The sequence below is a fragment of the Oncorhynchus gorbuscha genome, linkage group LG25 (genome assembly GCF_021184085.1).
Source record: "Oncorhynchus gorbuscha isolate QuinsamMale2020 ecotype Even-year linkage group LG25, OgorEven_v1.0, whole genome shotgun sequence".
NCBI lineage: Eukaryota > Metazoa > Chordata > Actinopteri > Salmoniformes > Salmonidae > Oncorhynchus > Oncorhynchus gorbuscha.
The window spans coordinates 13,160,847-13,176,612 of NC_060197.1; the positions used below are offsets into that span (position 1 = coordinate 13,160,847).

General features: G+C 41.2%; 1 protein-coding gene across 5 annotated transcripts in view; it reads left to right on the forward strand.

The window, feature by feature from the left end:
• Positions 1 to 10,213: 10,213 nt before the first annotated feature.
• The window catches only part of LOC124014538 (solute carrier organic anion transporter family member 1C1-like), a 64,243-nt gene continuing 58,690 nt past the window's right edge, over positions 10,214 to 15,766 (forward strand). For 3 of the 5 annotated variants that reach the window (XM_046329650.1, XM_046329648.1, XM_046329649.1), the window contains exon 1: positions 10,218 to 10,572. Coding sequence is in view for 3 of the 5 variants with exons in the window: in XM_046329648.1 (XP_046185604.1) it covers positions 10,561 to 10,572 (12 nt within the window). In the remaining 2 variants the exon portion in view is untranslated. Of the gene's footprint in view, positions 10,573 to 15,766 lie in introns of all 5 variants that reach the window. The other 2 variants (XM_046329652.1, XM_046329651.1) reach the window with 2 other exon arrangements.

Sequence of the window (15,766 nt, forward strand, 5' to 3'; positions counted from 1 at the left end):
GGATGTCTGATTCTATTGGACGTTTAAAAAAAAAATTGTTCCAGGGAGACAGCACTTCTTTACAGTAATCTACTGTTAAACCAAAGTTTCTTTGTACTTTTTTTTTTACAGTATCTTAAAGGGAACTGTTTGCCAGTACGTTACATTTTTTTTACTGCGTGGCTAACCAGAATAAGAGCCACTGTATGGTTCTTCAAAAGGTTCTTTGTAGAACCTTTGATGTTCTTAATAGAACAATTCTCCATTAAGGATTTATAAAGATGATTTAAAAAGGGTTCTCTGTGGCACCAAAAAGGGTCGTAATGATACCAGAACCCTTTTTGATGTTCTAACCTTTTTTAGTGGTTCTTTATAGAACCTTCGGAAAGGGTTCTTTATAGCTCCATAAACAGATCTGCTATCGTAAGAACTCTTATTTGGCACTATATAGAACCATTTGTTTTTAGAGTGTATGATAGATTAGATTAGAAGCAATCGATGCAATCACAGGCTATATATACACATATATATACAAACACAAATAAACACTTCAAGATTTGAGTAGTGTGTGTGTAATATCCAAGGCTATTTGTTCCTACTTATTCCTCACTCGTTTAAAAAAAATAGATGTCACTGAGGGGTCAGTGTCACATGTGAGGGAAGTATTTTAACAAACCCAACAAACCAAGAGTTAATAAGACCAATAATCGCTCCCCCAAGGGAACTAGCTTTCTTGGAGCATGTCCAGGTGTCAAAGCCGCTGCCCTGGGACAAAGCAACCTGCTTCAAGCCCTGCTTGAGGACACACTCCAGCTGACACGCTACACTCCAGCTGACACGCTGGTGTCAGTGAAGAGAACCTGGTAAGATGGCCTTGTCATGTCAAACATGTGAAGGGACTTGAAAGAAAGTTTGTTGGGGGTAGGTAGCTTTTTTAGGGGTAGCAAACCTAGTGTTTATAAAAACTGATAACCGTTCCACCAAACAAGTTAGGTTTCTTGGAGCAGCAGTCACGACTCCTGCCCTCGATCATGGTGACCAAGGTTTGAGCCACGCTTAGGGATCTTGCACTATAAAATTCTGCAATTTGATGAGTTGATTTAAAGCAACTTGATGGCAAAACACACTCATTTGGTTTCTTGGATGTAGATCTTAAAAAGCCACCTCTCCTCTGGGAATACCTGGGAATCCACCTCTGGCCTGCTCGCCTCCCTACCACTGAGGAAGCACAGCTCCCGCTCAGCCCAGTCAAAACTGTTCGCTGCTCTGGCCCCCCAATGGTGGAACAAACTCCCTCACGACGCCAGGACAGCGGAGTCAATCACCACCTTCCGGAGACACCTGAAACCCCACCTCTTTAAGGAATACCTAGGATAGGATAAGTAATCCCTCTCACCCCCCCCTTTAAGATTTAGATGCACTATTGTAAAGTGACTGTTCCACTGGATGTCATAAGGTGAATGCACCAATTTGTAAGTCGCTCTGGATAAGAGCGTCTGCTAAATGACTTAAATGTAAATGTAAATGTGTCCAGGTACAGTAGGTTTAATCTGGGTCGAGTGACCTGTGCCTCAGAGACATGGCCTAATGCCTGCATCACACCTACAGCGTCATTGCGCAAAATGGTACGCAGCATCATCTGGAAATACAGTCCCAATCTAAAGTTTGGACACACCTACTCATTCAAGGGTTTTTCTTCAGTTTTTACTATTTTCTACATTGTAGAATAATAGTGAAGGCATCAACACGGACGGAGCTGCTCTTCCTCCCGGGGAAGGACTGCCCGTTCCATGATCTCGCCATCACGGTTGACAACTCCATTGTGTCCTCCTCCCAGAGTGCTAAGAACCTTGGCGTGATCCTGGACAACACCCTGTCATTCTCAACTAACATCAAGGCGGTGGCCCGTTCCTGTAGGTTCATGCTCTACAACATCCGCAGAGTACGACCCTGCCTCACACAGGAAGCGGCGCAGGTCCTAATCCAGGCACTTGTCATCTCCCGTCTGGATTACTGCAACTCGCTGTTGGCTGGGCTCCCTGCCTGTGCCATTAAACCCCTACAACTCATCCAGAACGCCGCAGCCCGTCTAGTGTTCAACCTTCCCAAGTTCTCTCACGTCACCCCGCTCCTCCGCTCTCTCCACTGGCTTCCAGTTGAAGCTCGCATCCGCTACAAGACCATGGTGCTTGCCTACGGAGCTGTGAGGGGAACGGCACCTCAGTACCTCCAGGCTCTGATCAGGCCCTACACCCAAATAAGGGCACTGCGTTCATCCACCTCTGGCCTGCTCGCCTCCCTACCACTGAGGAAGTACAGTTCCCGCTCAGCCCAATCAAAACTGTTCGCTGCTCTGGCTCCCCAATGGTGGAACAAACTCCCTCACGACGCCAGGACAGCGGAGTCAATCACCACCTTCCGGAGACACCTGAAACCCCACCTCTTTAAGGAATACTTAGGATAGGATAAAGTAATCCTTCTCACCCCCCTTAAAATATTTAGATGCACTATTGTAAAGTGGCTGTTCCACTGGATGTCATAAGGTGAATGCACCAATTTGTAAGTCGCTCTGGATAAGAGCGTCTGCTAAATGACTTAAATGTAATGTAAATGTAAACACTACGAAACAACACATATGGAATCATGTAGTAACCAAAAAAGTGTTAAACAATATAATATATTTTATATTTGTATTTTCTTCAAAGTAGCCATGCCTTGATTTCAGCTTTGCACACGCTTGGCATTCTCTCAACCAGCTTCATAAAGACTGATTTTCCAATAGTCTTGAAGGAGTTCCCACACATGTTGGCTGCTTTTCCTTCATTCTGCAGTCCAACTCATCCCAAACCATCACAATTGGGTTGAGGTCGGGTGATTGTGGAGGCCAGGTCAACTAATGCAGTACTCCCATCACTCTTCTTGGTCAAATGGCTCTTACACAGCCTGGAGGTGTGTTTTTGGTCATTGTCCTTTAGAAAAACAAATGATGATGCCACTGGCGTATCGCTGCAGATTGCTGTGGTAGACATGCTGGTTAAGTGTGCTAAATAAATCTAAATAAATCTAAATAAATTCACACCATCACACCTCCTCCTCCATGCTTCATGGTGGGAACCACACATGCAGAGATCATCTGTTCACCTACTCTGCATCTCACAAAGACATGGCGGTTGGAACCAAAAATCTCAAATTTGGACTCATCAGACCAAAGGACAGATTACCACCAGTCTATTGTCCATTGCGCGTGTTTCTTGGCCCAAGCAAATATCTTCTTCTCATTGGTGTCCTTTGGTAGTGGTTTCTTTGCAGCAATTCGACCATGAAGGCCTGATTCACGCAGTCTCCTCTGAACAGTTGATGTTGAGATGTGTCTGTTACTTGAACTCTGTGAAGAATTTATTTGGGCTGCAATTTCTGAGGCTGGTAACTCGAATTAACGTATCTTCTGCAGCATAGGTAACTCTGGGTCTTCTTTTCCTGTGGCGGTCCTCATGAGAGCCAGTTTCATCAGAGCGCTTGATGGATTCTGCGACTGCATTTGAAGAAACTTTCAAAGTACTTAAAATGTTCTGCATTGAATGACCATGTCTTAAAGTAATGATGGACGGTTGTTTCTATTTGCTTATCTGAGCTGTTTCCTGCCATAATATGGACTTGGTATTTTACCGAACAGGCCTATCTTCTCTATACCATCCCTACCTTGTCTCAACACAACTGATTGGCTAAAACTCTTCTGATGTACCAAAATACAATGACTCTGTAGGTGTGATTGAGGTGTAAATGCTAAGCCTATAGAGCATCCGGTATAGCACCCTTCAGCACAATTCAGAGACAGTCTTTTGGTCCAATGTTGGTTGAAATAGAACCATGTAGGGGATATTTTCAAGACATGGCTAGATCAGATGCAGATGACTGCAGATTAATGACCAGGAGATGAATACTGCTTCTGTTCGCTCGGAAAAAAATATCTAGGCCTACTTAGAACCTTTATCTATTTCACATTTTCTTCAGCTTGGTCCCATTGACGTCAGAGTTGCTTTGTGGACACATTTTCCAGACACGTCTCATTGAGTCAAAATGTAGGAATGTCATTTATCTCCAGCATGAGTAAGCCCTACATGTCCTTTAGAATACTGGGGTGAATTACATTTAGGATCATTCCATGAATGTGCAGTGCATTGCAAATCAGTTTAATGATAAGGCATAACGTATCGACAACACAGGAAACACCATTTGACCCGCGTGCGTGCATGCGTGTATATGTACAGTGTACCTACACACGCATGCCCCACTGTGTGTGTGTGTGTGGTTTTACTATCATTGTGGGGACATTTACATTTTACATTTAAGTCATTTAGCAGACGCTCTTATCCAGAGCGACTTACAAATTGGTGCATTCACCTTATGACATTCAGTGGAACAGTCACTTTACAATAGTGCATCTAAATCTTAAAGGGGGGGGGGGGTGAGAGCGATTACTTATCCTATCCTAGGTATTCCTTAAAGAGGTGGGGTTTCAGGTGTCTCCGGAAGGTGGTGATTGACTCCGCTGTCCTGGGACCAGAAGTCTTCGCAAGGACAATTCTGACAAGTGGGGACATTTCGCTGGTTCCCATGAGGAAAAAGACTACTTTAGGCTTACACCTTGACCAAACCGTCTCTGACCAAATCGTGCGCATGTAGATTTTTTGCCTATGCCCTCCAGATGTTCTCATGACACGCAGGTTAAAATACAAAGAACAATTGTGAACCAACTATTAATTTGGGCCAGGTTGAAACACACATGAAACATTCATGGACATTTACCTAGCTTGCTGATCGCGAGTCTCCGTTCCATTATATTGGACAAAGTCTTTTGTACAAAGTTTTGTTAAAGCCCCAACACAAGGTCTGAACATTAACATGCAAAGCTTGCGGTACGGTTTTGGAAGAATAAGGACCTTATTGTTCATTTCAGCAAGAAATAAAAAGGTTAAATTGATACACACCTTTAAAGGGTTAGGTTTAGGGTTACAATTAGGGTTAGGGAAAATAGGATTTGAATGGGAATACTTTTTTTGGTCCCCACAAGGACAGTAAAACAAAGATGTGTGTGGGTTGGGGAGTAACTGATTACATGTAATCTGATTACAATGTAATGGATAACTGTAAATGATATGGTAATTTGGGATATTATCAACAGTAAAATACCCTGAAACATTTTACTGCAGCATTCTGTAAATTTTGGTGCGTCGTGGGAAAAAGTTGTGGACGGGGAAAGAATTGCTGTATTTGCAATGGTACTGTAATACCACCGCACAGAATACAGTACCGTATCTTTAGAGCACCAAAAACCTTTAGACCACTAGGTGCATGGCGTTGTTGTTTCTGGCTCATTAACATATTTTGAGGAGTGTCTTGTAAGAGGATACACTGTATTTGTTGCACCCATGAGTGAGAATGCTGTACCAATTTAACTCGTATGTGATTATGGCACCCCCCATCAATTTGTGTAGGGGACAGATTGGAGTGGCAGCAAGTCTTACATCTTAAATGATTGAGCATTTTTCCATGTCCTTTTGGTCTGTTTTTGCCCTGTAGTAGCTGCCAGTTTGGAATCCTTTGTTATGACCTCTAGAAGTGCAAGTGATATAAATCACCAAATATTCATTAATATGCTGTAATGTGTAAACACTTTACCTAGCAGCCAACCTGTGTGCACCAATCCCTTCTAATTACAGTAAAATACTGTGAAAAATAAACCCCTCCCCTCAATAAATGGCCATTAATTCATTCTGATTATGGTTGCATCTACTTTTAATTTAATTTGTACAGTATAATACAGTCAGTTTTACTGTATTTTACTGTCTGTCATTACATAATGGCACACATTACATAATGACACACATCCAACTTCTAATATACCATGCTGTCTGTAAGCTACTGGGTCATTCCATATCATTTCAGGAAGCCATGACACCCACCATGTCAGATTGGTGCTGTTCCTGCTATTAGGGATTGTTCACCCAAATTACAAAATGACATATTGGTTTCCTTACCCTGTAAGCAGTCTATGGACAAGGTATGACAGCAACCCATGCTTTGGTTTTCTCTGACCACTTTGTCCAATGCAAGTCAATGATACCTTTATTAGCATTGTTTTGCTTCATTTCCAAATCATCTATAAGTAACATGATTGAGTTACACAATCAATTTTTAGATACTCTCATGATGTTTTGAACATGAAGCTTGAAAATGCTAATATAGAGTGCCACATTTTGTTACATCACAGCCTTATTCTAAAAAAGGATTAAGTACAAATATTTCCTCAGCAATCTACACACAATACCCAATAATGACAAAGCAAAAACAGGTTTTAGAAACTTGTGCAAATTTATTAAAAACTAAAAACAGAAATACTTGATTTACATAAGTATTCAGACCCTTTGCTATGAGACTCTAAATTGAGCTCAGGTGCATGCTGTTTCCATTGACCATTCTTGAGATGATTCCACAACTTGATTGGAGTCCAACTGTGGTAATTTCAATTGATTGGACATGATTTGGAAAGGCACACACCTGTCTATATAAGGTCCCACTGTTGACAGTGCCTGTCACAGCATAAACCAAGCCATGAGGTCAAAGGAATTGTCCTTAGAGCTCCAACAAAGGATTGTGTCGAGGCACAGATCTGGGGAAGGGTACCTAAACATTTATGCAGCATTGAAGGTCCCCAAGAACACAGTTGCCTCAATCATTCTTAAATGGAAGTTTGGAACCATCAAGACACTTCCTACAGGTGGCCGCCCGACCAAACTGAGCAATCGGGGGAGAAGGGCCTTGGTTACGGAGGTGACCTAGAACCAGATGGTCACTCTGAGAGAGCTCTAGAGTTCCTCTGTGGAGATGGGAGAACCTGCGAAAAGGAAACAATCTCTGCAGCACTCCACCAATCAGGCCTTTATGGTAGAGTGGCCAGACGGAAGCCACTCCTCAGTAAAAGGCACATGACAGTCCGCTTGGAGTTTGCCAAAAGGCACCTAAAGACTCTCAGACCATGCAAAACAAGATTCTCTGGTCTGATGAAACCAAGATTGAACTCTTTGGCCTGAATGCTAAGCGTCACGTCTGGAGGAAACCTGGCACCATCCCTACGGTGAAGCATAGTGGTGGCAGCATCATGCTGTGGGGATGTTTTTCAGCGGCAAGGACTGGGAGACTAGTCAGGATCGAGGGAAAGATTAACAGAGCAAAGTACAGAAAGATCCTTGATGAAAACCTGCTCCAGAGTGCTCAGGACCACACACTGGGGGCGAAGGTTCACCTTCATTGGACACTGTGCTATCTAACCTCCAAACGAGTGCTATCTAACCTCCAAACGAGCTTCAATGCCATACAACACTCCTTCTGTGGCCTCCAACTGCTCTTAAACGCTAGTAAAACCAAATGCATTCTTTTCAACCGATAGCTGCCTGCACCCGCATGCCCGACTAGCATCACCACCCTGGATGGTTCCCGACCTAGACTATGTGGACATCTATAAGTACCTAGGTGTCTGGCTAGACTGCAAACTCTCCTTCCAGACTCATATCAAACATTTCCAATCGAAAATCAAATCAAGAGTCTGCTTTCTATTCCGCAACAAAGCCTCCTTCACTCACGCCGCCAAGCTTACCCTAGTAAAACTGACTATCCTACCGATCCTCGACTTTGGCGATGTCATCTACAAAATAGCTTCCAACACTCTACTCAGCAAACTGGATGCAGTCTATCACAGTGCCATCCGTTTTGTCACTAAAGCACCTTATACCACCCGCCACTGTGACTTGTATGCTCTAGTCGGCTGGTCCTCGCAACATATTCGTCGCCAGACCCACTGGCTCCAGGTCATCTACAAGTCCATGCTAGGTAAAGCTCCGCCTTATCTCAGTTCACTGGTCACGATGGCAACACCCATCCGTAGCACGCGCTCCAGCAGGTGTATCTCATTGATCATCCCTAAAGCCAACACCTAATTTGGCCGCCTTTCGTTCCAGTACTCTGCTGCCTGTGACTGGAACGAATTGCAAAAATCGCTGAAGTTGGAGACTTTTATCTCCCTCACCAACTTCAAACATCAGCTATCTGAGCAGCTAACCGATCGCTGCAGCTGTACATAGTCTATTGGTAAATAGTCCACCCATTTTCACCTACCTCATCCCCATACTGTTTTATTTATTTACTTTTCTGCTCTTTTGCACACCAATATCTCTACCTGTATATGACCATCTGATCATTTATCACTCCAGTGTTAATCTGCAAAATTGTAATTATTCGCCTACCTCATGCCTTTTGCACACATTGTATATAGACTCCCCCTTTTTTTCTACTGTGTTATTGACTTGTTAATTGTTTACTCCATGTGTAACTCTGTGTTATCTGTTCACACTGCTATGCTTTATCTTGGCCAGGTCGCAGTTGCAAATGAGAACTTGTTCTCAACTAGCCTACCTGGTTAAATAAAGGTGAAATAATAAAAAATAAAAAAATTCCAACAGGACAACTAACCTAAGCACACAGCCAAGACAATACAGGAGTGGCTTCGGAACAAGTCTCTGAATGTCCTTGAGTGGCCCAGCCAGAGCCCGGACTTGAACCTGATCAAACATTTCTGGAGAGTCCTGAAAATAGCTATGCAGCAATGCTCCCCATCCAACCTGACAGAGCTTGAGAGGATCTGCAGAGAAGAATGGGAGAAACTCCCCGAATACAGGGGTGCCAAGCTTGTAGAGTCATACCCAAGAAGCCTCAAAGCTGTAATCGCTGCCAAAGGTGCTTCAACAAGGTACTGAGTAAAGGGTCTGAATACTTATCTAAATATGATATTTCAGTTTTAATTATTTATGAATTAGCAAAAATGTCTAAACTTGTTTTTGCTTTGTCATTATGGGGTGTTGTCTGTAGATCGATGGGGGGGGGGGGGGGTATTTTATACATTTTACAATAAGGCTGTAACCTAATAAAATGTGGAAAAGGTCAAGGGGTCTGAAAACTTCCCAAAGGCACTGTAGGTACCATTGACTTGTCTTGGATTTGTGCCACAAATGCTAAAAAGTTAGAATTTTAAATAGTGGCCAACAAAACCGAAGCATGGGTTGTTGCCATACACTTGTCAATAGACTGCTTACATGGCTTCCTATGGTCCTTCTGTAGCTCAGTTGGTAGAGCATGGCGCTTGTAACGCCAGGGTAGTGGGTTCGATCCCCGGGACCACCCATACGTAGAATGTATGCACACATGACTGTAAGTCGCTTTGGATAAAAGCGTCTGCTAAATGGCATATATTATGGCAAGGAAACCAATGTAATTTCATAATGTGGGGGAACTATCCCTTTAACGTTGGGGGATAATAGCAGGAACAGCATCATCTAGTGGTCAGAACCTGGTAATATCAGGATTTGGGATGAGACATATACCTGACAATTGTATGTCGCAAAATGTTGTCTATCACTAGCAGCACCATATCACCAAGTAAAATTCTGAGTGTATGTAAATGTACTTGGCGAATAAAGGTGATTTTGATTCTTAATGGGAAAGTAATCCAAAACTAACAAAGTAATCAGTTTGGGTAATCCAAAAGTTACATTACTGATTACAACCTCAGGGGTTTGTGGTATATGGCCAAAGCATCATGCCTAAGAACAGCCCTTAGTCATGGTGTATTGGCCATATACCACACCCCCCATGCCTTATTGCTTAAATATACCATGGATGTCAGCCAATCAGCATTCAGGGCTCAAACCACCCAGATTATAATATGGACTAGGCTATTTTATATAAGTAGAATTGTTATGGTGTATTATGCCTTGTTATGTAACAATTCTACACACAATAACATCTGTTTGCCTTATTGTTTCTCTCACTGACATCAAACTTGCATTGCAGACGTCACATGCTAAATAGTGTCTGGCATGATTTAGGATTCTTAGAACATGTTTTGGTTTTAAACTTGTGTGAAAAGATCATGCCCAACAACGCAACGCACGTTTGAAAATGAACGACTTTACCATCACTTTGCCTCTTTTCAATCACAACCTAATAACGGTTAGCAAATTCAAAACAACATAACCTCCGCACGGTGTTTTATTTTCGTTAGCCTTTTTGTCCATCGAGAAGCTTTGCGTTGGAGCGAATCAATTCTGGAACTAGGATACATATATCACCATACCGCGGTCTCCTTCTCTCCCTTTCAAGTGTTATCACGTGCGTGAGCTAAATTATACAATCAGTGTAGGGTTGGACAAACAGATTTAGGTTCCAAACTGTTTAATTTCTCAGCGAGAATGTAGTTAAAACTCGGTCTGATAGAGGTCAAATATTGAGATAATTGGAACTGTGATGATGACAAGAGGCGGGAAGAAGAACTTTTGAGAAATACCTTCTTCTATGACCTTTAATAACCGGTGGCTTTACTGCCTTCATCCATATGAGAAGTTTCCCCTGAGCTCGAGACATCTGCCGCGCACTCTGCGCTGTCCAAACTCTCTGCCACCAGGAATATTACGCGCGTTTTTGTCATAGTTTGTTGTATTACCACATTGGGAAATATAGGGCGATTGTTTCATGGTAGACTTGGTAAGTGACTCAACATTTTTTTCTCTCCAACACAAGTGTTTGATAGCTTTTGTAGTGACGCTTTACTTATACTGAGCATCACAGCTGGACTAGACCGAAGCTGTCAGATAGGTCGATCAGGAAAACAACTATATTTTAGTTTGCGTTTATTTATTTAGGCTATTTGCAGTCTGAGTGATTTTTGAATTCAGTGTTTGGAAAGCTATGACTCGTATCCATCACAAATCATGTAATTTGAGCTTTTATGCATCAAAGATTCACAGTGAATTTAAGTGAGGAACCTGCCTACCTACACTGTAACAGAACTATAATTTATACAGTAATTTGAGGTATTATCAACAGTAAAACAAAATCTGATCTTTTTCACTGTGCAGCATACTGTAAATGATGGTGCATTGTGGGAGATTGCTGTATTTCGAATGGTACTGTAATTCCACACCACCGAATACAGTGCTCTACCATATATGGCAGCAGGTAGCCTAGTGGTTAGAGCGTTTGGCTCATTAACATATTTTGAGGTGTGCTTTGTAAGACTATATTTGTTGCACTCCTGGATGAGGATGCTGCAACAATTTAACTCTTATGTATTTAAAGTGCTTCATCAATTCAAAATGTACAGTGCCTTCAGAAAGTATTCACACCCTTCGATTCACACCCTTAGAATTATTTTTAATTGTGTTTTTTTTTTTTTTTTTTCCCGTCAATGATCCACACCAAATATTCTGTCATTTCAAAGTGGAAAAAAAATGCAAACATTTGTAAAAATGTTATTAAAAATAAAACACTAATATATTGCTTACATAAGTATTCAATGCATGTTAGAATCACCTTTGGCAGCAATTACAACTGTGAGTCTTAATGGATAAATCTCTAAACTTTGCACACCTAGATTGTACAATATTTGCAATTTTTTAAATATTCTTCAAGCTCTGTCAAGTTGGTTGTTGATCATTGCTAAACAGCCATTTTCAAGTCTTGCCATAGATTTTCAAGCCACTTTAAGTCAAAACTGGTGTCAGTTAACATTGGCGCCGGAGGGGATGGCCACCATTTTATGGGCTCCTGACCAATTGTGCTATTTTGTGTGTAAACAATTTTTTTGGCACTGTTTTGAACTTTTTTGGTACATAATGTTTCCGCCATTTTTTACTATGACTGAAAGTAGGTTTTGGACATCAGAACAGTGATTACTCACTTAGAGTAATGAGTCTGATGCGAAGGATATACTCAAATCCCCGTCAATCATATGAAGAGCTGACTGTGTCGGGGAGTGGATTATTCGCCTTTACCTCCGTTCTACTGGCAAACGTGCCATCACTGGAGAATAAACTGGATGAGCTCATTTGAGACTATCCTATCAGCGGGACATTAAAAACTGTAATATCCTATATTGTGGCTGAGCAAGGACATTAATAATATACAATTAGCTGGGTTTTCTGTGGATCAGCTAGACAGAATAGCAGCCTCCAGTAAGATCAGGGGTGGTGGTGTGTGTGTCTTTATCAACAACAGCTGGTGCGCAATCTCTAGGTCTAAAGGTTTTGCTCTCCTGCGTTCGAGTACCTCACGATAATCTGTAGACCACACTATTTACCAAAAGAGTTCTTCGTAGCTGTCTATTTACCACCACAAATCGATGCTGGCACTAAGACCCCACTCAACGAGCTGTATAAGGCCATAAGCAAACAAGAAAATGCTTATCCAAAGGTGGCGGTTCTTGTGGCCGGGGACTTTAATGCAGGAAAACTTAAATCCGTTTTTCTGAATTTCTACCAGCATGTCACATGTGCAACTGAGGAAAACAAACACTAGATCACCTTTACTCCACACACAGAGATGCGTACAAAGCTCTCCTCTCTATCGCCCATTTAGCAAATCTGACCATAACTTTATCCTCTCCATCCAACCTGACAGAAGTTGAGAGGATCTGCAGAGAAGAATGGGAGAAAGTCCCCAAATACAAGTGTGCCAAGCTTGTAGCGTTATACACAAGAAGAATCGAGGCTGTAATCACTGCCAAAGGTGCTTCAACAAAGTACTGAGTAAAGTGTCTGAATACTTATGCAAATGTGATGTTTCAGTTTAACATTATTAATACATTTGCAAAAATGTCATTATGGGGTATTGATTGTAGATTGAAGAGTAAAACATTTAATTTAATGCACTGTACATATTACATCAATTAGCTCGACTAACCCAAAACCCTGCATATTGACTCGGTACCAGTACTCCTTTTATGTAGCCATGTTATTGTTCTTTTATTGTGTTCCTATTTTTCTTACTTGCTTTGTTCGTTAAGGGCTTGTAAGTAAGCATTTCACGGTAAGGTCTACACCAGTTTTTCAGCGCAATTCACAAATACGATTTGATTTATTGTGTATAGGCCAGTGACAAATCTAAATGGAATCTATTTTAAATTCAGGCTGTAACGCAGCACAATGTGGAAAAAGTCAAGGGGCGTGAATGCTTTCCGAAGCACTGTATAGGGGGCAGATTAGAGTGGCAGCAAGTCTTAAACCATAAATGGTTGAGCATTTTTCCTTGTCCTTCTGGTCTGTTTTGCAGTGTAGTCAGTGCCAGTTTAAGCATCTACAAGTGCAAGTGATATTAAAAAAACAAATATTCATTAATATGTTGTAATGTGTAAACACTTTATCAAGCAGCCAACCTGCTTGCAGCAATTCCTTGTAAATTACAGTAAAATACAAACCTCTCCCCTCAATTCATTTGATTAATTAATCCATTCATTAATTCCAATTACGGTAGCATTTACTTTTTTACTGTATAATACATACAATTTTACAGTATTGGACCGTTCGTCATCACACAGTACTTGTTTTGATACTGTATTTATATTATGTGTACTGTAATATGAAAAACCCTAAATATTTTGCCTGTAAAATACTGTCAAATTAATGGCAGCCCCAAGCTTATAGGGACCACTATATGTTTGGTCATAATTTCTCATAATCTCAATCATCTTCTTTCCCAATTGCTCTTTAAACTATTCTGCTGTCCAAAATGTTCAGTTTGTAAAATCGGTATTACGAACCTGTTACATAACCGGCACCGGTAGAGCTGTTGCTGAGATTTCTAAATTATGCGTTCGGAAGAGTTTAAATACAGGAGTTTATGGTAATGGCCAGGGCTGCCCTGACATTACAGCTCAGCAATTTCCCCAGTGTTAAATCAACACTGACATTGGTAAATGTCTGTACGAGTCCACACTTTACAGTGTTAAATTAACACTGAGCTTAGTGCTGTTACACTTTCTCAGTTAGGGAATTAACACTGTTAGTGTAAAGCAATAACACCTCAATATGTCTTTTTAACAGTAGGAAGTGAATATAGTTTGCATTAATGGAGGTACATTATGCAGTATCTTTAACCGTTACATGAAGAGGTCCGTCCGTACCTCTTGGCAAGATCACTAGTTTTCGATTAAGGACGTTACAATAATATTTATACATCTTTAATGCCAAAAGCTGTTATGTTAGCATTTACAAAGACTTTAGGACTGGCGGTGGACATGCTCAAACTTTCAATGAACATAACCATAGACCACCTAAACTGGTACAACACTTCCATTTGCAGGAGGCTAAAAACAAAGAATTGAAAGCCACACCCCCACTAAACCAGCTTCCAATAGAATTTTCCGGTGTGCCTTGCCTTTTCGAGTGAACTGTGCATTTCAGGTAAAATAACAACCCAATGTTTATATCACAGGACAAATTAGCTAGCAACACCAAATTAATATAATTGGCTCAGAGTTTGTTTGGATATTTGAGACTGCGTGTCCTTATCGTGTCTGGTGTCAACGTGCGCGCGACGGAGCACGCTTTCGTCTGGTTTGGTCAGCGCGTTAGACCATCCAACTGTTGGTATTTTTATTCTCCCACAAGCTGCATTCAGAATGACTTAAGTTTAGGGACATTGTGATGAGACTACCTAAAACATTGAAACTGGAACAACTGTTTCAGTAATGGGAGCAATAAATCTAACTATCTGATTGGATTAGTTTAGAAAAACGTGATCTCTTCGTGTAGCATAAGATTACTCCAATCAATCACTGTAAATGCAAAAACCGAGATACTAAAATAAATCCCCAAAATGTGTAGCTGCAGTATAGCGTGCTGGAAAGTCTGATGATGGGCTTGGTTTTGATGAGACCGTTTTTCTCTCCACAGAGTAAAACGGACACAATCACACTCAACACTAGTTATTAACACCAACACTGGAGTTATTTTACACTACTGTAAAATAACACTCTTACAGTTAATTTAACTCCTGAATCAACACTAGAAATGTTACTGAAAAATCAACACTAGGTAACACTGGCCAATTTGCTGTGAGCAAATGCACACAAAGTCGTTGCCATGTCCATGCTTGTACAAGGAAGACCTATAACAGCATTTAAAAATATATATATATATAATGGAAATATTTATGAGCACATGTAAGCACAACGTGTAGGGCACAACATCTTTTTGGTTTACATAGCAAGTTTGTTCATCTGCAGGAAAAAAATCAATAGGTGGCCAATGTGATTATTTCCCAAGGAGAGTAATAATGACAGCTAGGCTACTGATTAATGCCCGTACCAGTTACAGTGAAGAAAATAAGTAACCGCAGCATTTCTGTTCTGGTTTCTCAAATATGATTAAAGAATTTAGGCTACTAATCCTGTTTAATTCTGATTCCTTTGTCGATAAGGGATTAATCCGCAGCATTTTATCCCCACTCAGTGTTACGCATGCAGAGATCCAGGCGGAAATATTGTCAAAAGGGTCCAAGTTCCTATAACTCAATAAGATCTCATTCAACGGGAATCAGACTTAATGTATCATATTGTAACAACACTGTGGCTCTACTAAATTGGTGAATATAATAAGCTTATCCTTGGAGACAGGAGTGTTATGGAACTGCCCATCTGGTAAAGCAGTCATGAGCTCCGGTCTATGGAGTTCTGTGGTCTGTAGTTAGTCAGATAGAGATTGGATTGGAGGGTAGCTGTAACAGGTTGCCATGGTGTGAATCAATTTATGTTTGTCTCTATGATCTTCCTCCTTTGAGAATGACCTTCCAGGCTAGCCAGCATTGCACTCGTGGTGTGCTGGCATCTCTTCTCCCTCCTGCTCAACAAGTAGAATATTGTTTTTCTTTATTAAAGCCCTGCTGAAAAGATTTAATTTCA